General features: G+C 38.1%; 1 protein-coding gene across 11 annotated transcripts in view; it reads left to right on the top strand.

The window, feature by feature from the left end:
• Window positions 1-24,211, top strand: part of PARD3 (par-3 family cell polarity regulator) — a 477,274-nt gene that overhangs the window by 443,404 nt on the left and 9,659 nt on the right. For all 11 annotated transcript variants that reach the window (XM_067291891.1, XM_067291889.1, XM_067291888.1 and 8 more), the window contains one exon: window positions 18,335-18,455. In XM_067291891.1, the coding sequence (XP_067147992.1) occupies window positions 18,335-18,455 (121 nt within the window). The remainder of the gene's footprint in view (window positions 1-18,334; window positions 18,456-24,211) is intronic.

The following is a 24,211-nucleotide window of genomic DNA, read 5'->3' as shown; positions in this document are numbered from 1 at the left end:
CTGACCTCAGGGCTTGTGGCAAAGTGAGAATTTGAGGCCATGGTAGATTATTTGCTAGACACTCTGGTTTGGATAAGAGGCCTCATTGAATCTTTCTGGATGGAACTTGAAACATTGTGATGATATTTATTTTGCTATTGAAACTAGTTGGTCTGCTTTTCATGGAATATTAAAAGGGAAAAGAAAATCAGGCAATTTTACAAGCAGGTATAGTTGGACAGTGGAAAGACACAGCGCAGTCAGGTCCAGAGTACTAGCAGAACAAGAAGATTAAATTGCAGCTAACTCTAAGGAACTATTGTGTTAATACTGGGAGAAATCAGTGTGTGAAATGGATTTAGGAATAGGAAATTTTAGTGTGGCTGGATATCTGAAGAGTCTAGCACCGTGTGAGCAAAAACGTGGTGTTCCACACATCAAAGCCTACTTTTATTTTAAAATACGGCGTGCAATCCTTATCAAATGTTCATTTGCCATTTTTTTAAGTGGTAATACATTTAACTGTCTTCCTCCATTATGGCGTGTGTGTGTTTGTGTGTGTGTGTATGCTCACACACGTATTACACTGTGCTTTTACTGCACAATTGTTGAGGTCATCCCATTTGTTGGATCTGTAAACCCACGCCACAGCCTAATAAAGAGGGAGTAGTAATGCTTGAGTCCCTACAGAAAGAAAGATCAAAAGAAGTTTATTCCTCTGCTCATAAAAATAAAGCTACATAAACCCACTAGTTTTTCTGTAGCAAGCATTAGGAACTGGCTGATCAGCAATACTTCCCTCTTAGATCTGCCATTGAATTTCCCATAGATATAGCTTTTTCATTATCTTAAAAAAATGTGTACATGTATAGGGTAAATCCTACTCCTTTAATACCCTGTTCAGTATGTGATCTTCTTTGTCAGCTCTTTCCACTGCAGTGTCAAATGGCATGGAAATAAAAAGTAAACACACAAACCCAGAACAAAAAAGAGCTGTAAGAGATACCTTTAAGAGCAGCCAATGCCTTACAGAATAATTCAGTTTCCAGGCCAATTAATACATAGAAGCAAAAGGCTGGAGGAGCAAGTGCTGGCCATTAGAATTCCCTGTACTGCGATGCATTGAAATCCAGGAGAATCCGGCTGGCAGCAAGTGAAATCTAATTCATCAAGTAAGGTGTATTAAACAGACACTTTCAGAAATTAGGGGGACAATGATTAGGGAAAGAAACAGCAAAATATGTGCAACTTTTCTTCTGCTTCCCTTATGGAAAAGGGAAGAAGCAAGTAGAATCCATAAGAAGGGACAGCTCGTGCAAATTCTAATCCTTCCGGTTTACCATGGAGATTAATTTTAATTTCCAGCTGCCAATGACATTTACTATTCTGTATATAAAATCACCCTTAGCTCGTATTTTTTGCTTGTTGATGAATTTTATTCCATTACTGGCTGGATATTCCCATCTCCTGTTGACTGCTGAGGGCACTGGGGACAATGTAGCAGCTAAAAAGCACTCCTCAAATCATATAAATTTAGGGGTGTGAATATTGGTTCTCTTACACCGCTTGAAGTCAACTTCTAGCTATGTTGGTTACCCGGGAAACTGCTGTCAGTATTGTGGAAAGGAATCTATTTAGTACGGTGGATAGGTGATGGTTTTCAAAAAAACCCTGAGAAACAACAAAAAAAGCCATTGCTCCATAATTTAGCTTTTTGTGTCATGAAAGAAACATGAGGTAGGGTGTACTTTTTAAGAAGTTTGTTAAGAATGAATCATTCCCTAAAGTAAATTGTCTGGAACTGGAGAAGTGGTTTAATTTACTGTAAGAGCCTTTTTTTAAGAGTGATTTCAACATCAGTATCAGCTCAAAATTTGTTTATAACAGCAATATTGAAAATAACGTAATTTTTAGCAGTTATTTTCAATTTCTGTGCTACAAGCGTGGTATAACTGAGAATATTTAAGTTGTTGACAGCTTTTATCTTCAAGGTTCTTTCAGAAGCATTAGTCTTGAAAGCACACCTCAAATGAAGGTAAATATTGTTGGATTTTTCATATAATAGTTCCTAGTGCTGAGACATGGACAGATTAAGAATAGCTTTTCCAAAGATGTTAGAATTAAGAATTCTTGGCTCCTACTCTGTGCTCAGATTCACTGACCTGTGTCATGTCTCAAAGACAAAAGCAGAAAAGACTGTGAAATGGAAAAGCTTGCTGTCTTGGCATTCAGTTATGGATTTCTCATTGCCTAATGACGATGGCAGCATCAAAGCTCAAGTTGTTTCCTTTATTGCTGTGCTATGTTTGCCTCTTTGTAGAGGAGTTTCGTCCTGCTGGTTTGGCAAGGAAGGATAACTGCATCAATGTAAATGATATAAAATGCATTTATAAAGTACATACCTGACCATCTGCCTGGTTTCTAGATTTCTGTTTTAATTTTTGCTAATTATTTCAATTTTAAATGAACTGTGAACATCTCACCACTGTTTTGTCATCCTCGTACCACTAAGTGTAGTTTCAGTCTTTCCTCTTTCCTGTAATTGTGGAGCTGATTTTATCGGTCCCCCTCATGCCTTAGCCCTGGTGTCCCTGAGGCTGCCAGAAGAGTTTAGCATCCCCCTTTTATTGATGGAGAGTGGGCGCTGGACAACTTAGGGTTCAGTTTCTATTGAAAAAGTCAGGGAGCTGATCTTTCTGAAAACAAACCCTGTTAAAAAAAAAATCAGAGAGAGAGAGAGAAAGGAAAAGAAAGAAAAAGATATTTCGGTCAGACCAGCTCCTTGATTTGATTCATGGTGTGGCTTCACAAGTGCTTCGTGGTTCAAAGGATGGGAGGGAACACTCAGCTGCGGAGGGCAGAACTTCCCCTTCCACAGCAGCCAGCGCTTCAGTCAGTTCAAACCAAGTGTGAAACCACACTGTAGGTCTTGACTTTTTTGAGAATCCTAGCCTAAAAAAAAAAAAACCTACTATTTTACAGCAATACTCTCCCAGTCATTTAGTTTAATCCTCTAACTTAAAGATACAAGAAATGACTCTTCACAGGTGTTACAGATAGTGAAATTCCAATTAACTGATTGGTGTACACACATAGGCAGGCACTGTGTAAATGTATTAAAATATGGAAAGAGTTTGCGGTATTGCATACTGTATATGTGTTCATTCATCAGTAAATGTGACATAAAATTGGGCATGGGACAGTTTTGAGCTATTTAATAAAAAGGAAGTCCCTTGGGAGTTTCCACAGTAAAAGCAAATAATGCCGTTGTACGTCCACACATCATGAAATTCTGAATTTTTTTTCAGAACTATCTTTTGGATGATTCTATTTAGTATAATCAATACTAATTTCAACTGGAAAATGATTACCTTAATTACCCTTGTGCCTTTGTTTCCAAGTCTAATATTTCCCAGAGTTTCAAGACTAGAAAAGGTGTCTTAGACTGCTAGTCTGGAATGCCACTACTCCATAACGTTCAGGTTCCATTCCTAGTCTTGCTTATGAATATCCTCAAAACCACAGTCCTTAACTTATGTTAAATTTAATTGTCTTGTAGAAAAGATAGGAAGGAAGCAAAAATATCCTGGAAGCTATTTCAAGACAACTGAAGTTAGCAGAGAGCAGGTGATGGGAGGAAAGGGTGCTAGATGAATACAGCTTATTTCAGGGGTTCATACTTTATGGCTCGAGGAATAAAGATGCTTTTCCTGAATACTGGGTATGTGGTTTTACTTTTGGAAATTTTTTTTTAAGCAATCTGATGACAACATTATTACCTCCATTTTCCTTTGGGTGAAAAAAAATTAAGCCCATGTAAAGGCCATATATATTCCTGCGGAAGGAGAAGACAAATTTAGCACAGAGGTATCTATGAGAAAAATGATGCGGCATGAAAAGATTTCTGCACAGAGGAGGAAAATTTCACATGACTATAAGCATAGGTTTACGTTAATTAAGAACATATCTAGAGATGGAGAGGCTTTTTTGAAAAATGGATATTGCAGTACAGAGTATATACAATCAATCTTAAATATGTTGTGTCTGTAACTGCATATTCCTATATGCTATGCACTATACTTAGCAAGTCTGTCTGTCAGAAAGCTCTAATTGCTTTATGTGTGAGAACATTAAGCTGCAATAAATTTATATACACAGCTGTTCCATTACTGCAGAACAAGTTTTATCTCCTAATAAATTGATGTTTCTTTTTAGTGTCAACTCAAACCAAAATTTACACCCAAGAAAGTGAACCTTAACACCGTATAATTAGTTCAGTGACACCAGTGGTAATAGAGGGTACACACTGTACATCTCTTAAACGTATTGATGGAGAGAAGTTTTGACTTCTGTTAATTGTTTCTTGAAAGCTTAATTGTGATTAAGAGCAGCTTTAATTGGAAAAGGAAAAGAAATGATGACCTTTAAAACACACATGGCGAATAGTATGTCTGCATTTACTGGGAGTTGCACCATAACGGAAAAAAACTAAAAGCCTTCTTTAAAACCAGGCGGGGGAAAAAAGGCATTGTGATTCTGTATGGAGTCACATTTAGGTTAATGGAACAGAAGCTTAGACTGCCCTGGACTTTGATTAATATTTAATTAATCTTCTGTAGAAGATTCTGATTTGAATTAAACTGGGTACTAATAAAAGAACCAATTCACCAAAAAGTTCACATAAATTTGACCTGCCATTATGAGGATTTAAATTAAAATGGCCAAAGTTTTGTTTTCTGCTTATTTTATGCCTGCTCTACATCAAGTGCAAGTAATTTACTAGGAGTGATAGAGCCGGGAAAAATGTGACCTGTGTTGGGCAGTAGTAATAGAGCCACAGCTGTAATATAAGACATGCCATTTGGTTTATTTTAAATAAATACGATGAGCTAATGAGTTGCATTGTTCTCTCAATACAGGCTTTTACAACCCTTGCAAAAGAAGCAATTACCTGTATACAGCAAGGGGAAATGTAGTTGTTTATATGTAATCAGATAACTAGACTCCTGTCTCTATCTTTGGTTGTCTTGGGTTTAGCTGGCAGGAGAATGAGAAAGAAGCACACTTTATGTGAGTCTTGAAGCTATTTTTATTTTATATATGCCAATGGCTTAAAATGATATTGTTTTCTTTAAAAAACCCCAAGGATCCTGTGGTCCTTATTTTTAGCTGCTGTCCTGCCTTTATATCTTCATGCCCAGGGAAAAAGACTTTTTTACAATAAGAAGATAGCTTTTTATCTTGGTGCAGCTCCCTCTGAAGCACAGCATTTGGGTTTGCGAGAGTGGTTTTGGGGAGCTGCTTGTGCTTCTATATTGTGTCTTCCCCAAAGTGGCAGTAGAAAATGATGCAAGTGAAGGCTGCCCCAGACCACTCGGACTTCCTTACTTTCCCCTTCCACACTGTGAAATGATTTAAGAGCAGCTGGAGTCGGTATTGCCTACTGCAAAGAAAGGGCCTTTTCTCATTCAGGTGCTCTGACTTTAGATATCTGATTTTGGTACCTAATTCAGCTGGTTTTAGGCATCTCCAGCGTAGTCCTGTCCAGCTGCCCTGGTCCCCCTGGGCTCCCTCCACACTGGGTGGTGGGCACCCTGCCCCGCTGACCGCAAGCGTTAGTGGTGGGGGATATGGTTGTTTCACAGATGTACGTGTTGGGGGGAAAATCTGTTCTTAAACTGTAAAATATTAGGTTAAGGAACTGTTTTTAGGCAGTCTGTGCCGCGTCTACTGCATTTAATGTCCTGCTGCTTGACTGGTGTTTACTTATGCAGAAAACTGGCAAATATAACTAAAAATAAATAGCAAAGTGCCAGCAAAATCAGGTCTTTGTGTGTCCCCCTTCTGAAGGATGTTGATAATTCTTGTCATAAATGTCCCCTAATTCCAGTTTTGTTTTGGTTTCCCTCTAAAGCAGGTTACTGTGAAACTTGAATGGGAAAATGCATAGAAAAATGTCTTGAAATTTAAATCATTAATTTCTCTTCTCCTTTGTAGCTTATTACTAATTGCAGGAATTGAACCTTATCTAAGTTAGAAGCACAGCAATATACACTACTTTCTGGAAGCTATCTTGCCTTATATCACTTTTAAAATTCCCGTAGATCCTCACAGAGTTTCTGTTACCTTTTGCAGAGGAGAAGTCCTTTTCAGAGGTGGCCAGTGCTTACACAGGTGATGTGCAATGTCCTATACAGCAGCTCTCTTTACAACATCATGGCAGTCACACATAGCAAAAAATACCAGATGACCTGTCATAACATAACCCTTGAGTTACAGAGTCAACACCGCACCATGAGTTTATTTCAGAGATTAAGCACAAATACCAGTGCAGCACTGTGCTGCTGAGGTTTCATTTGTCTGTCACTTACCAGCTCATTGCATTAGTAGGGCATGCTGCTCACTGTATTGAGAAAGATAAAGAAAACGAATTGAGATTCTCAATTTTTAAGGTAATTGAAGAAGATGCACTGAGTTTTTAAATTCAAGAGGAAGAAAAAAATATTTTTATACATTGTTTTTAATAAATACATTTGTTAAAAAAAACACTTTTCTATATAGGCATCTTAGACAATTCAGCCTATTTGTTTTTTCGTGAGTGAAGAATGGTCAATGCCAGTAGAAACCAGTCTATAATTTGCATTAAATGGGATTGGCTCTGCAGTATTGCTTATGTTAATAGCTGCAGTTACTTGCCTACAATATTTCTTCTTGTCTTTTGGGATTATGAAAGAGCACTTTGTAGGTATGTATCAAATTCTTCAGGTCAGCGGGGTTCATAGTTATGCAGGCTCACAGTTCTGTAGCTTCATTTTCTTCCACTGGCAGGCATTCCTCTTTGCTGGAAAAATCCAAAGCAAACTCCTACAAAAGATGTAGAGAGTATTAGTGTGTCTGGTTACAACTTATTCTTCTGTCATTTGCTTATTAATTATACATTTTCTGGTGTTGTAATAATTATTTCCTCTCACAGAAGAGTAATTATGTATGAACTTTATATGGACTTCTTTGCTGTTTCCCAGGAGTTTATAAATTGCTGTCATCAATTGTTTGAAAAATTCCACTTTCTCATTGCAGTTTTGTCATCCTAGCAATTCCTTCACCATCTTAATTCTGGAATAAGAGAGGAAGGGAAAATATTTTAAATATATGAGTAGACATGGCAAACTTCTGTTTTTAGGGTTTGTGTTTCACAGACTTGTGTTTACTCTATAGATCAAATGTGTAGCGTGTCCTTTGACAAGTCCAGTCCATTAAATGCTTTATTCATGAACTGGGATCAAGGGATTGTTTCAGTTCTAGCATACTCTCTGAAATAAGAAAATACAAGCAATTTCTATTAAGCATTATCTTCTAGGAGAATGGGGGAAAAGGAGAAATTCTTTATTCTCTTTGATCAGATCTGAACAGTAGAGAAATCTTATGCATTAATGCTTAAAATTAGAGATTTTATCAGCAATCATTTTAGTAAGTAGAATCTGGACTGCCGTACTGAATAAATATACTTCTTAATACATGTAAAGTATTGATTTCCCTAGAGATGCTCTTTAATTCTTTGTAGAGAAAATTCAAGAACTAGTAAATAACTAAAAGAAGAAACTGAATGATATAGCTGTAAGTGGACACATTTAAATTGGTATGACATGCATCTTTCTGGTAGCCCACAGATAATTTTAGCAGACAATTTTTATAGCAAATTGGTCCAGAATCAGTCCCTGAATTACACATTGGTAACAGGAAGCTTGAAGCTCATTTTATTCATTATTTCTTTCCCTAAAAGCTTCTCAAGGCTCTTGGTCAGTCTTCAATGCCTTTAAACTCCACTGGATTCAATGGTCTAACCAGGTTTGCACTACTTAAGGCTCAAGTCCAGTGCTGCATTTTAGAGCACTCTGTTGGAACTGCCTTTGCTATTCATTAGTCAGAGTTACATGTATAGCAATTTCCATTTCAGTGAAGCTTATGATCTAGAAATCTCACTTTTTAATAGTGTTCAGGAGAATAATTTCTGGTTTCTACACAGGGAAATGTAAAGTGCACATGCCTCCGACATTCCAGCAGCAACCGAAGTGTCTGGTTTGCAGCAGTGTTTTTGCTGCTGGGCCTCCTGCCTGAAGTTTCTGAAATAACATTACAATGCAATTTATTAAATTTATTATCACACGCTAGAATGAAAAGCACTTTGAAGCTTTTATGATCTGACTGAGGATCTGTGTCATGTGACTATCTATTGTATTTTGGGATATCTGGCCAGTGCATGTTTCCACCACAGTCATGTGTGCTACACGGACATGTTTAACGTTTTCAAAAAATCTTTATCACTTGCCATTTGTACTGAAATCGTCCTAGTTAAAGGTGTCAGAATAAAGCAATATCTTACAAATTCAGCTGAAACTATGTAATGATGACAAAATAAAGTGATATCAGTTTGGATATATTTTAACATGATGTCAAAACACATTGTCGTCAAAATCCCCAGAGACACCATTATGGTGTCAAAATGAAACGTTATCAACCTAAGACTGTAAGAATAACAACATGAAATGATACCATTGTAACTCTGTAACATAATGTCAATAACATGCAAAATAAATCTGACATACTAAGTAGAATTCCTTATTATACATTTTTCATTCCTTTCCGTTTACCAAAAAAATCTGGCAATTATATTACTGGAAAAACCTTATAATGTGTAGCATTAGTTGAAGTACTGTGAAAGCTGAAAAACAAATTGGCCAAGCCAAGGAGATCTTAACCACAGAACTTGGTATGTGACAATGCTTGGCTTATCTCAAGCATGGCTGTATGCATGCCTATATGTTAATATATGACAAAATCTTATTTTTTTTTCTATAAATGAGAATTACAAGCAGTAGTATAGCATACCCTGTAAAGAACCCTTAAAATTGTGGCAAAATAAATTAGGGTTGGCTGTTGCGTAGAATTTATACAGGCTCTCAAAATTTCTTAATTAAGGCACTTGTCCCTCTGCAGATGTGTGAGCTCAAATGCAGAGGGGCTTAGTGACTTGGCCGTGAGTCACAAAGAGAAATATTTGCTTCTGATTACTTTTTTTGCCTAAGGATTAAACTGTTAGATTATAGTGCCATGCCCAGTGGCTGTCACCTTCCACCAGGCATCCCTGGTGCTAGGGTTTCTCAGGAGGAATCATTTTTCACCCGGCTTTAGCCCAAGTTAGTCATCTAGGGTGGGAATCGTCTGCCCTGATGTAGGTGTCTAAAGTTACCCACCTGAGCCTGAGCTCGTCATTCTGGGCTTCTTTCTTTCTCAATGGAGAAAAATAATGAGCTCTCGAGGGTGAGTAATTGCTTCCTAGGGTAGGGGATGTGAATTGCCTTCTGGAGTAACTTCCTTCTCTGTATTGCCCTCAGAGTCTAGATGGCTGGTTTTAACTACATGCCTACCTTTTAGATGACTGAAATTGGGTGAGAAAAATCCCACCTTACTTTGTCCTGGTAAATAACTTCGCTTTCCTATGGTCTTTATCAGGTTAATTGTCTTGGTAAACTAGTAAAATGGTGTTATGTGTGAATACTGTATTTCTTCTGCAGTGAGAGAAATATACACATTTGGGTATCTGAAATCTGTACCTGGGTTCAGAGTGAGCAGCCCAACGACAGTAAAGATTAGAATTCAGTATTTCTAATCCAGTTTTTCAAAACCTAGCAAGACCATCAGCAATTTCTGAACATGCACAGTACATACAAAAAGATAATTTCTGAGGAAAAGACATTTTCAATATTTCCAAGAGGGATAATAAGCGAAATAATTTGAAAATACCGTAAATAGTAAAAGTTGAGTCCTAGCTGCCTGAATAAATAACCAGCTGATTTTTTGGATAAAAAGTGATGTTCTGTCTGTCCTTGCCTAGAACTGATTATTTTTCAAAGATAATTGTCTGATTGTCATTTCGTGGTGATCTTTAGTTTTAAAGCTAATCAAGATGGTGTGGTGGTAATTCATGATTAAAACATCTATTTACTAAAATCTTCATCTTTGTATTAAAATGCTAGAAGAATTTATCCAGAAATCAGTTGTTTTGCAAAGTATCTTGTAAAGATGTTTTTAATCTCCATATGCAATAATTTTTAATTAAAAATCTTAATTAGTTTTTGTGCTGATCGGTATAAATCTTAGAGATCAACTTCATAAGAAGACAACAGCCATGTGGATTTAGGCACCAATTCAAGTAATCAATCTTAGCTTTGATTTTCATTTTTTCTTGGTTGAGTCACATGGGAAACTGCATGCCCAGGCACTAACTGATGAAAAGACTTAACAGTAAGCTCAGATTTAGAGTTTTATTTAGAGATTACAAATTATTTAGTGCCAAAAACAAAACTGCGATTCCGCATTTCTGTGTGTTTTGTATAAAAGTTCTGATCTAGTACTGATGCTCCTACAAGAGGGAGGCTCCCTAAATTTCAAATTTCTGAAACCTTCTGAAACTTAGACCCAGCTCTGGGATTCTTAGACCAGTCATTTTTGTTTTTCTGTTTTTAATGGACAACTTCTCATTTTGCACTTGGCAATTAGTCTATAATTAGACTAAGAAATAATGTAAAATCAATCAAAATATTATTTGAAGATTTATAATGCAGTAGCCCCTCTGTCAAGAACTGCAATAATTATACTATAATTATATTAGAGGCTGGTAAGGACTGTAGGAGCCATGTGAACTTTGTGCAATGTTGTATTTATCTTTTTAAGCATTCAGGTATTTTAAAGAAATGTCTTTGTCTATACATCACTGTTTCTCTAGTGATGTACTGCTTGATATTGTAGTTTTATTTGTACATAAGGTTTTCATTTTTAGTGAAGGCAAGTGTTCTCAAGAATAAAAAACATTTTGTTGTGTTCTGCTAGTTACAACAGCAAGGTAGTATTTTGTAAGTTTTTTCTGTAGCTAAAGAGAAATAAAAAAATATAAAATATTTTTTTGGATCTCCAGTATAACTTATGTCAATGCATTAAGCAAGACTTAAATACCTTGTAAAGAAAAGGAGCCTTTTGACATTGAAACAGAGCTAAATTTCACCATTTAGAAACCCAGCGTGCATTGTTTAAATGAAAGGATAGTGCATTACTCACTCAGTTTTGATGCTTCCTTTAAAGCAAATGGCCCAATCAGGAACTTTCTCTTTCTTTTCAGTTTTGTTTTGTGTATCTGTAGACTCCTATCACAAGAAGACATAGGCCTTTTCTCCCCTCAAAAAGTTAGCTAGTGTTGGGGTCTGAAGCAGATTTCTTGCTGTAAACTGGCATCACCACATTGCAGTAGTTGTGCGGCAACGCTCACACCATACAGGTGGTGTTGGCTCAGGACAGATGTTCCTGTTTTGCAAATAGCCGCAGCGCTTGAAGATGTTACTGCTCCCTCGCTGCTGCTTACTGCCCCTCTGCTGAAGGTGTCTGACCCAGCAGAGCGGCCTGGGGGCAGCAATCCCTAAACAGCTTCCAGCAAATCAGCTGGCTTAGCTTAAGCAGAGGATGAAGGGGACTTGTGCTAGCTGACGCTGCCTACAGCCTGCGAGGGATCTCTCTGATGATCCCTTCTGCTGGCACACGCGTGGCAAGCTTGGGCCAGGAGAGGATGTCTTCTCTGTGGCCTTAGTTACACGTACTTGCGTTCCTGTGCCAGGTGACCTGCCCAGTGTCGACACAATATAGCCTGTGGTGGCTAATTGTGGATGCTCGTCACATCCAGCAGCACTGGGGCCATCGTTGTCTGTCCAGGTTAGGACAGGAAGGTGTTTAGAAGATCAGAGACTGCTTCTTCGCCTGCCTCTGATGTAATTTTATATTTCATTTAGAACAAAAAAAGCAAAATTCTCCTTTGCTTGATCACCAGTGTTTTAGTTCCAGGATTTATTAATCTGTAGTCTTTACAAGTGTGTTTCTGCCATTCCCTTAACCTTTTGAGAAGAAATTCACTGTTTTCTTTTCATCTCACTTTCCCTCTCTTTTTTTTCCCTTTAACTGGGGAAAGGCAATACCCTGTAATAGTGGCTGTAACAGTTGTATGCAGCTGAAAATTGGCTTGGCTTATTTCTACAAAACCTAACAGCTCCAAAGCAAGGATTAGACTGCCTGATAACCCAGTAGCTGAGTATCTGATTTCAGATGTTTATAGCAGGCTCCTAAAATCTTCTACTAAAAAGAAAAGCCGAGAATTCCCCTGAAAAGTAAGGCAGGATTTCTGTCTCCTGTGTGCAGACTCTGACAGGCTAATAAGGAAGAGTGATGGTAGCAATAGAAAGGGTCTTGGGTGCATTCTTCAGATTTCACTGATTGTAAAATGATGGCCCTGCTTCAGAATGACCACAGAGGGACTTGAAGTGAAATCTAGTCTTGAGAGTTTGAAGAGACTGTTGTAGTGAAGTGACCTCCCTATCAGCTCCAGTTCTCTGGGTTGTTTATGACTATCACAGCGAAAGCAAGCGCCAAATTGACAGCGTTTGGGACCACCTTTTAAGCCCAGAGAAGAGAGCTGTATGTTTTAAACTTTTAAGGATTTACTCTATTGAAATTGGTGTGAAATGATCAAGAAATCACGGTGTCAAAATTTGGAAATGAATTTCACCCACTGAAGGAAGCGAGTGCCCTTGGGGACTTGCATAACTTCTTTGTGATATGTTTGCTATTGGAGATGATGAGTACAGCTGTGAAGGCAAACTGGAAATGACATAAATTTCCTGAAGAGCTGATTTCACACACGTGCATATTGACATATATCCTGGGTTTTAAAATCTTTGTTTTGATGGAATTAATATGCTACGGTGTGTGTGTATGTGTGCAGGTAGCATGGTAGGAGATCTTGCCTGTCATATTTATCCAATCCCTGAATTTAGCTGCACTTAAAAATTGCAGACTTTAAAGGATTTATGATGCTTTGTATTCATTTGCAAATATGAAATGGCAGGAAAGAAGGGTTTTTATAACCTTGTGAACAGTAGAAATAAGCCAAGATTGAAAGAGATCTAAAAAGGAAAAAAAACAGATAGGATATATACCCTTCAGCATGCAAGGAGCTGTCCTTGTTAGAAACTAACTTTGCATGCATAATCAATTTGAACAGCACATTCAGTTTCTTACAACTAGAAGAGAAATTGAATTCAGGTGTTTGGTGAACATATGGGGGATTTACTGTGAATTTATGACCTGTGGTTTGAGTGTAAAACCCCAAGATACTAGCTGATAAAACTTAATGAAGCTTGTGCAGAGAAGCTATTTTTATTTGCAGTTTTGTAATTGATACATTTTCTTTTTTTTAACACCTCTCCCCCACCTTTTAATGCCTTATTCCCGGTAAATTCCTTGGCACTTAAGGGGGAAAAAAGGAGTACCTATGCCTCCTTCCATGTTGCAGCTACAATTGTAGGCTTTCTGACACACTCGATCTCTTGGTCAACTGTTTTTTTTCTCAAAATAGTAGTAGTTCTGTGATCATGCAACAGCTCTTCTATATGATGCTGCCCTTGGTTGGTCCTGTTTGTGTATGATGCCTGCAGGTGTTAATATCAGCGTGTTCATGAAAACTCTGTTTTCTGGTGTCTCAGAACAGGATAGTACGTAGGGCGAACTGGAAGGAAAGCACCAGCCAAATTGGTTTTACTAGTTAAACTTGAGGAGTGGTGTTCACATGTCAAAAAATAAACTGTGGACCAAAATTACAGGAAGAAGCCTATCTGCTATGCCACGCCGGTGGCAGGAAGGAGAGTGCGCGAAGGCGATCACCACCGCGGCCGCGCTGTCCCTACCCTGCAGGGTCTGGATGCGGTCGGCTGCGTCACCAATGAGTAACAGATCCACTTTGAATGAGCAGACCCGCAGACTGTGCGTTCCAGCATGGTGCTAACTTTAAGCCTGGTAAAGGGCATATGTTTCTGCAGCATCCTGACAGTTGCTGTTTATTGCCCTCAAGGGCCATCTGAAATGGGCAAACCCATCTGCGGGGGTGGGCTGTGCGCTGGCGAGCAGGAGCTCACGTTTCGCGGCAGGCAGGAGAAGCTTTTTTATTAGATTATCACCGCTCTGGTTTTCCCATGCCCAAGCAATGCAGGAAGGTCCAACTTTGTGCCCAGCTAGTTGCAAACTTCGGCAAGCATGCGCGCTGCCAGCTACTGCGTTGCCACCAGAGAGAGAGCATCACTGAGAGACAATGGGACGGTCTTCTCAAATTCATGGGAATGCACTCTTTTTCTCTTCCTTTCTACCTGTAGATACAGTGAACTTAGGCTCTTAATTTTTAAAATGAGGCATGTAATCTGTCCAAACAGAAGGGAATTTATTTTATAAAAAATGGCTGGTATTTATGTGCTAGCTTGAAGTAATAAGAACCCATCTGTGTTTTATAACTGCTATCCAGAGATCTAAGCAGCCAGTCAGACCAGCGTCCCTGGCTGCTCAAATTGGTGTCAAAAGATTGCAAGGTGTAAAGAACGCTGTTTGTATACTAACCTTTTGGTTATTCTAGTCGTGTTGCAACTGCCTGGTGATGTTGTTAAGACCCTTTTCCATGCTTTTTCAGGCCAATAATTTTTTTTTTTCCAAAGCTTTAGTCATCTCTGCTCAGTAGCATGCTTGTATCCACTTTATCACACGGAAAATCTGTCTGTTTTGAAAGGATTACAACTCTGTACATCAGCACATGACATCACAGCGAGACATTGCTTAATGATCTGAGACTCTGATGGTCATTGCTGTGGCTGCTTGTTTCTGAAAATATGTGACAGCTCCGGCCTATCTAAGCCTTGCTTACCGTTGCATTTTTAGTCCAGGCTGGTGGTTGTGTATTTTTAAGCAGCGCTCACAAAATAGCTGGTTGTTAAACGTGCCAGCTGTAGACAGCAGGCAATGGAGTGCCAAAAAGAGGAGGAAGCCCAGGCGCACCGGAGCCTGCGGCACTAGGGCCCTGCGAGCCTTTCCTTGATTTTTATGTCTTTTAAGAGCACTTAGTAATTAGGGTACTTTGAAAGAAGAACATCACTTACATCTGGTGCTCGGAGGTGCTGATTGTCTTCTGTAAGTTTGCAACCATCCTTTTTTTGAAGGAGGCAAAGGGAAAGGCTCATAACAGAAGTATCATCTAGGCAAGCTGCGGTTACTGTAGAAAGTTGCCATTGCAGTTTTGCTGAAATGTTTCAAATTAGCATAGGTCAAATCTTTGATAAACTTTGGAGGGATTTCAGGTTAACTTCCTTCCTTCCCATTGGCACTCTTGAATTCTTTGAGGTGAATTTACTTTCAGATCTTCAGGTAATTTGAACAATAAAACCCCAAAACATGGTGCAATTAATTAAACTTTCTAGGACTTGCACCATACTTCTGCAAAAGTCCCTTCAATAAAGGGAACTTAAGCACCAGGTTGAGAGGAAAATGGAAATGAAAGGAAGCCAACCTGAGCTATAGTCTAAATCACAAATAATCTTTCTCCTCAAAGGTATCTCAGCCCTAGGTTCCTTTGTTTTCCCTTTTCCTCTGCTAAACAAAATTGTTTTAACCTTTTTTAATTACAAAACCACTCACTTGACCTCACTTTCTGTATCTCAGAGACTGTGTGAACACAAAGAATTTTCAGAAGAAATTGTTTTTAGATACAGAAGTGGTTTTGTCCTTTAATTTAGCTCTTTCTTTTCTGTGAAATAGTCCTTTTTTATAATTCACTTCTTTTGCAATTTCCTGAATCTAGGTCATGTCTCTTGCTTTTGGGATTAAAGTAGAAATATTGTTAAAACGTTTATCTTCTCTGGCATTATCAAACCTTTTAATAACTTTGAATATCTTCTCTTAAGTCAGCTTCACTATTTTTCTTCCTTTTTTTTTGTCATTAGAATAAATTCTTCTTCTTAGGTCTGAGGATATGTTAATCATAAATCCTAGGATCCTCCTTGTCCTTCGTTGTTCCATCTCTGCACTGTAACCGGTATCAAACTTGTGCATTCACTGCTCTGGAGCAGATGTACGTTTTAATTCACAGCATGGACATTGTGCGTTTGCTTGCTATTCCACTGTTGAAGTAATTCCTTTTATTAATTGTCTTTATAAGATGTATAGAAGTCCTCAGGTCTGTAATAACTCTTCCAGTAGCCCATTTTGGAGCTGGTAGAATGTGTCTCTTACGTGTAGTGTATAGGCTTTAGTTCAGTTACTTTTGCTTTATTCCTTTCATTTTTCTTTACCATTAAATATCTACTGCAGTGTAACTCTTGCATTGTCATCTGTTAGTGTTAGAAACAAACTTGACTGAGGAAGGCTGATGACTGATTTACCCATCATCTTGAGTACATCAAGGTGTCTGTCTACAGCACTTTGATAGTAATTTTGCACCAAAGCTTAATGGCATTTCTCTTTCAAACAGGTAACCTCTAAGATACTAATACTTTAAGTATTTTACTAAGTCTAAATGAAAATTATCTTACAGAAAGCACTGTGTGTATGAGGTGCATCGGACTACTCATTTGCTAGAATAACAATACCAGTTTTAAAAATCAACAAACCACTTCAAAGTATTTTGTCTGTCGTGTACTGGATTATGATGATTACATGAAAAAAAAAAGTGTGGTGTATAGCAATGCATGAGAAAAAGGAACTGCTTATATAGTGAAGCTGAACAAACTTTGAACATAAAGAATAAATTTGTGTAACATGAAACTGCAAAGGGAGATAAGCTGTTCGACAAAATTAAGCTGAATTAAAGAAGTAGAATTAGCTGCACACCCACAGTGAAAGGGGAAATTTTGGAAATGCCAAAATCTTTCTTTTCCGCCTGTTCTAAATAAAACTTTCTTTTTACTTTTCTTTTCAAAACAGCAATTTGCACATAGAAATTAACCTACATTACAAATAAAGCATTTCTTAAAGCTCCCATTTGCAAAAAATGAAACAAAACACTTCCCCAAACCCCTCCGTCTCTTTGCCTTTTGTTTCATAGAAAAGGAAAAAAAAAAAGCCTCTCTAAAAACATCTGTCTTCACTAGAAGACTGATGCAAAATTTTTGGTTTGGCCAACCAGTCAGTGATAAGCTCCCTTACATGGCACCGAAAAGAGTGGGAGGTGACATGTCTCAAAAATCTCTGGCCTCTAATCTGCTGCACCTACCAGGCTCTAAAGACAGGGCAGACAGTCACAAGTGGACTCCAGAACTGCCTCCTTTCATATGAGATAAGACATGGGATATGAATCCCTTGTGTTTTACTGTATCCTGTGTCCAACACTATGAATCTATGGACTTGTTTTCCATTGTCTCTCTGTAGATTGCTCTTTTAAAACAAAGTAATAGCTGGCCATTTCTTACCAACTCTTTTGAAATAAACAATAAATACAGGGCTTAAGAAGGCCATAAGAAGAGATTAAAATGTTTCTGGTTAGTCTTGATATAACAGATTTGTTTTTCAGGCTTCCTGTGATTCCCACATTAACGTGTTTGAGATATGGTGGGGGTTGTGGGGGTCAGGTGGGAGCAGCACAGCTGGAAAAATGGCAATGAGATTAATAAATATCCACTTTCCCTCTGCCCCATGAAATAAGCCATTCCTGTGCATATTTCATTCACATAAACCTGTGCTATGGAGAGAGGATTACCTGTGATAGGCGGTGTGGGAAAATTTATGGTTTTGAATAGTTCAAGATTCTGCATATGATTTTACATAACAATAACTCTAACGCTCCGGTTTCCCCAGAATACCGGCGTTCAGAGAATGTGAGCCAGCTGCAAGCCTACCGCCTGAATGTGTTCTTGAGTGTGGCATTGTCAAATGGATTGCTTTTTACAGGCCCATGAGCCTTTTAATGCTTTCAGACTGATCAGTTTAAAAGACTTGTTAAAAACAGAACTAAGGGATGACAGGCTCTTATTGATTAGGAAAAATAATCAAATTTTATATAGGCAGGGTCTGCAGACATCCTAATGAATTTGATGTGAATAAAGATCTGACAGTATTACAGTTTATCGATTGGAATAGAGTATCTTTCATGTTTATTCAGTAGCCGAGATCATTATGACTTTTCTTTTAATTTCCCTTTTTGTTAAGTCTGACCCTAATGCATGTATTCCTCTTCATGTCTAGAAGTAATACATGCTGAAAAGATTCCAGTAACTTTTGGTGATTTTAGAAATAGCCTCATTAGTCTTATTCTTACACTGTCTGAAGTTTCTTTAAAATAAGTCCAAGCAGCATTAATCCTAGTAACAAGCTGAAGATCTTGGTATGAAATGCTTGGAAATTATTTTTAAAGTCTGTGCTCTTCCGTAGCAATGGCACCTCACTAAGAAACGACAATCACAGATAACAGCTCCAAAGTACATTGATATTTCCATCCTCCCTCTTTTAGCAACAGATCGACTCCTAATAATCATGACCGGATACAGCGCCTGAGACAAGAATTTCAGCAAGCAAAACAAGATGAGGACGTGGAAGACAGGAGGCGGACTTACAGTTTTGAGCAGCCATGGGTAAGTGCACAGAGTCTGTCAAATTTGCAAGCTTTCATGACCTCCAGCTGTCCCTAGGCCAGCCTGGAACAAAGCCGTATGGACCCAGGTCCCTCTGCCTCCAAACTTCTCTCCTTTCCCTTACCCACATTTTCCATTCATTTTCATTTATTTCATTTTTAAGCTTCTTCAGCCATCTGTCCTCTGCGTACACAGCATTACTTGCTCTGTGTTTAGGCCCTCAACTTTGTGAGCTACTGCTTCAATTTTTTGCCTCAGAGGCAATATCAATTATCCTGAATTATATTTTGAGATGAAATGCATACTAATGATAAATAATTTAGAGAGATCATGTAACCTTGTAAATGGTATTTTCTGTGAGACAATATCACTGTGATTAGTACTTTTCCTTAAGAGGAAGAACTGTGTATTTTCACAGTAAAAAAGAAGAGTGATGCATAATAGCATATTTCAAAACAGTACCCCTTTTGCCACTTACATTAGCTGAAACAGTTTTTGTCTCGAGATATATGTCCTAATTGATCATTTAAATCCTGTTCAATCTGATCCAGCGATGTGATACAATTATGTAAATCCATGCGCTTATCTTGTTTAACATAATTGAATGAATCAGTGTTTCCTTTTAATCAATTAAGTTTCCTAAATTAGGATCTTTTAAGTGTGTGACAAATATTTTACTGTATTTTTGTTTAAAATTCTGCAATAAAGACAGTGAACAGTTCGCTTGCTGTCCCCAAAACCCAGAAGCTATATCATGACATCAGTACAAATTTCCACAATTCCAGAATGTTTGTACTAGGTAACATCATACAGCGTATGTCTTCTTTGTTTGCCTGTTATGGTGTATATCGAAGATTTTTTGACTTCTATTGAATCTTTGTGTTCTTGTCCATCCTAAACTCACCAATTTGAAACTGTGGTATTTTTAACATGCAGCATGGAAAGGAACAAAGGTAAATGTATCCCTAAATGACCTAACACTGCTTAACTGTATCAGGATATAGGCTTTTCTTTTCCCATGTTAGAAAACCTCTAACCTTCTTTGAAATTGGCTAAATAAAATAAACATTTTTTTATTACCAGATGTTTTCGATTTGATGTGGTGAAGATAATGTGATAGCTCATCTCCGCTATAGTGTAAGAGTTTTTGGAAGAGAGGGGGTTGGGTGTGGGAGGTACTTTCCATTATGCATATCAACTGCTGTTTAGTCTCCAAATGAGAGATTTGAGTGGTGTTCTTGGGAAAACTGTCTATGAGAAAAACTTGTACTCTTGAAGACTTGGGAACTTAACTACTGAAGGTCATGGGCCAAATAGTTGTATATCTAAATGCCATAGCAACTTTAGGCAGGCAACTTGGCTTTTATTATAGTTTCTTGTAATGAGCAAGTAGGGAATTATTTGGATGACAGGCTGATTACCTTAGGAATGGAATAATTTCCTAAATTGTGGGTCAGAACATTGACCTTTCCCTTTTCTCTTATTCAAACAAATGGGATCTCTCTGTTTACTCCCCTTCTACAGATCATGCAAATGAGCTCAAAGTGACTAATTCAGCTTAATGTATTAATATTAATTCTGAAGCTTTTTGTTGCTTTTGTAGGAGCTGCTCTGTTGTTAAATACCTAGGTGACCAAATGTTATATTTTAGACACGTACTTTAAAAAAAAATTGGCCCAGAGTATTTTTGAATTATTATTTTTTCCGTCATCTACTTCAGCCGTGCAAGATCACAATGCTTGGAAAGGATAAAGCAATGATCTCATCCTTTTCAACGGTTCACAATCATTTCAGTGTTAAGGAACCATAACCCTCTCTCTTAAGCACTGTGTATTACTTTAACATATTAGTCTAAGATGATGGACTTTGTTAAGACACCCTCTCAAAACAGATCCAGATGTATTATTAAATACCAGTGACACAAAAAAATGCAAACGTGGTTTATAACGTATACGCAGGAAAATACTTGGATACATTCATCAACCTCCTTTCAGTCTTCTCCATCTGTAAGCTGTTGGTTATAAACCACAGCAGTGAAAAGTGCACCTGTACATGGACTGCTGTATGTTTTCACCTGGGGGAGATAGCTTGTGCAGCCCACATAAACAGCAGGCTTTACATCCAGCCATGCCTCTGAGCCGCCTGGCAGCAACCACCTTCGACCTGGCTTGGACGGAAAGACAAAAACAATCTTTCATCCACGGAGAAGTGTGTGCTGCGAGGTGATAAGTAGCTTGCATTTCTCATTAACAGACTGATGGGAGGGCTGGGGACAGGGAACAAAGTGCTGATATGAGGCAGGACTCTTGGTTACCTTAAGAAAGTGTAAATGAATATAAAGTTTGCAGTGTATGTAATGGTTACTGATGGAAATCTGGCAGCTTTAAGGATATTCAGAGGAGCTCAATAGCTCAGGAACCCGCTAATATATTATCAAAATAATCCTGTGTGCATCGCCAACTCCAATCCACCCTGGACTATTAACGGCCTGTGACACAGAAGTCCAGTTTCCTATGTCAAATACATTTAGTGTCCTCCACGGTCAGGAGGCAGATCTCTGTATCATAGCACTCTGCATCACGCTCCCCTGAACGATACCCTTGGCAAAGGGTCCAGTGACTAACCCCGTCGCTTTTGGGCTGTTTCCATCAAGTGAAGGTTATTTCTCTGTGGCTGAGCAATGGGACAGAGCTGGCTTTTTTGCCCAGCTGTATTTGCCTGCCAGTAAACAAAATACTTGACAGTCTGGGACTGTTCATACAGCATCAGGCAGCTTAACAGGCACAAAAAAGTGATAATGTTGGGACGAGATGGCACTGGCTGTTAAACAGCATAACATTTCTGCTCAAGGCCATTTGAATGACACACTGTTGAGGTTTAAGTAACAAGCTGTCTCATCATCTAGACCTCTCTAAAATACAGTAGTTTTGCAGCTGAGCCAAAGCTTTATGGAAGGGGTTTTTGTGTTTGTTTGTTTTAAGGTAACTTTCTCAGGCTTTTTTTTTTTTTTCTCTGCACAGCCTGTTTTTGGAAAAATGGTTTTGTGTAAAAACAATGTGCAAGAAGGTTTACAAAGGCAATACGGTATGCCTGATGTTGCACAGGAATAAACTGAAAAATGGCATAAAGTATGATTAATCCATTTTTATCCTGCTGGTGTTAATTCCAGTCAGAATTTGCAGAAATGTATATCCGGGCATATAGAACTAGATGGAATCACACTATGTCTGCTAATCTTTGAGGCCCTTGGTGTTGTTATGGCAAATTTTTCTACAAATGCAAGATTCTTTGGGGGCTGATGCTTCTGTTCAATACCAAAGCTGTGCCTCTGTTTTTTGTTCTTTTCTTTGTAAGTGTTGGGTCTGCTGAGGTTTATCTTTGCTTGCACCAGTCCTGGGGTTAGGGGATTTGGGTTGTAATTTGTTCCATATCTTGTATTTTTGCCTAGTCACATCTTAATTAGCAGATCCCCACCTTCAATAACAAAAACACAGCATTATAGCCCTGAATGTCATGGGAGTGAACAATCCAATTAAAGAAATAGCATATTAAATCAGTTGAAAATGCTACAACTAGTTGCCAGTCCTGCTTCTAGAAACACACCAACTATCAAAAACCAGAAAGACTCAGGAGGGACAAAAGTTGGTGTTTCGTTCCTTCATCTTTAATACAAAACTCAGTGCTAAAAATGGGAAGTGACAAATTCCATTCACAAATACATTCTTCTGCAGTCATCCCAAATCTGTTTGGATGATAAGAGAAAATTGGTATCAGGAGAGCAGCTGAGCAAACTCCACTTTACATATTTAGGAGTCAAATAAAAAGTTTTTTTTTTTTAAGATAACAGCTGACTGGGTCAAAACTAAATTTACTATGTGACTCATCTGAGTATAGCTTTAATTACATGCAGAAGCTTGTGAAAGGTAAATAATTGCATGATTTTCTTAGAGGAAAGACTCCAGAAGTCCTAATAAGGTACTTAACCATGGCTTGATAGATAAGTGCTAGTTTAGGGCTTATGCTTGTTTCTCTGCTGCTTGTTGGTATATAGATCTTTTTCTTGTCTCTAAGGCAGACGTAAAAAAAAAAAAAAGTGTTCTTTTTTTTATCTGTTTATGGTACTCATTTCTTACCTCTGTAATCAAGTCTTAACCATAATATTAGCCATATTCAAAGCCATAATGAATTCTAAATAATCTAAAACTCTTTTAGCAAAACAGAAGAGCCTGATTTTTATCACTGTATCTTCTACTGTAACACATGATTTCTACTTGGGAAAATGAATAAGAGACTATATTTGAAACAAAATTTGCAAAGTGTGTGTCAGGCTATAAATTATGTAGAAATATTCAACCTATTAATGAGAGAGAAAAATGGAATACTAATTCTTTTTATTATGAACCCATATCAAGAGTCTCTCTCAGGATTTTTTATTCAAGATATTAGGTAATATCTAATTGAGCATTAGAGTGGACGCAATATACTTTAGGAGCTAAATTTTTGTTTCTCCTACCCAACGTCTTTCAGAGAGCAAACCAAAGTTATGGAGGCATCCTCTCCACAGGTAGTTTCTCTTCATTAGTGTAGATAAAATCCATTCTGTATCCAAGCTGGGAAGGTTTTCATGAAATGTAATATACTTCTTGCCAAGATTTAGACCCTGGCTTTGGCATTATATATTTTTAACTTTTTTCCCCAACCAATTTCAATCTATTAATTTATGTGAGACATAAAAATAAAGATGGAAGATTTAAAAAAGTGCAATCATTTCATTTTGTAAACAAGTATATTTATAGCTCACAGGCATGCAGTACACGTAAATAGCACAGGCTGATCTATAGCATGTTTTTCAGCTTCCTGCATATACACCATAGAAAGATACAGAAAGGAATGGGGTTTTCTTGTTATACAGTGTTTGAATTAATACACACCTGTTAGCAATTATTTTTTAAAAGACATTACTATATGTTCTGTTCCTCATAGCAGCGTAAACAAAAAGATGGAAGTAAAATTAGTTTTCAAGACCCAGAACTGCTGAATGGTTTTTATCATTCTGAATTTTGATATACACGGTTAATGGATTGTCTATCTTCTGTGCCAAGCGTATTTATACATAAAGCAGGCAAGGTCATGTAATCTTATCTATTTTTAATTAGTCCTAAACCATAAGAACCTCAGAGGGTTGGTTTTTTTTGTGCCTCATGTCTACCACCTTCCCAGGTGGACTTGAAATTTCTTGGTTGAACATGGAGTTTAATCTGGAAAAAAAAAGCAAATGTATTTTAATATTACATACTGGACTTTTAATATCTGGGAAGATAATAAAGGACTCATTCATCTCCCTGTTAAGTGTTTCTTTATCAGTGCAAAGAAGCTCCATGAGTTTGAATAAGCGTTTCTCTCCGTTTCTCCCTAAGAGAGTGGGCTGTGAGACAGATGGGTCATCTAGACTAGGGCATCTCCAGGGACCTCCAAATCCAGTGGCCCAGGTGGCCCCCATGTCCCCCACCATGCTGTGGTTGTACAGCAGCTTGGATCCGCGCAGTGCCTGGAGTTTCGTGCTGCTGTGAGAGGGAACGAGCCTCCGGGGTGCACGTCCCCGCCTGCAGGGAAGGAAACTCCCTGGGTAGACTCTGTTTAGCTTGGAGAGAGAGGAGGGAACTTCGTCCTTTCGTTCCTTCGCCATCCTCACCCGTAAGCTTGAACTCCATGGGTTAGCGATGGCGAGAAGACTCATGCAAAGGAGTCTTGGTGCT

Source organism: Apteryx mantelli, chromosome 2, assembly GCF_036417845.1.
Source record: "Apteryx mantelli isolate bAptMan1 chromosome 2, bAptMan1.hap1, whole genome shotgun sequence".
Taxonomy (NCBI): domain Eukaryota; kingdom Metazoa; phylum Chordata; class Aves; order Apterygiformes; family Apterygidae; genus Apteryx; species Apteryx mantelli.
This window is presented reverse-complemented; position numbering and strand designations above follow the sequence as displayed.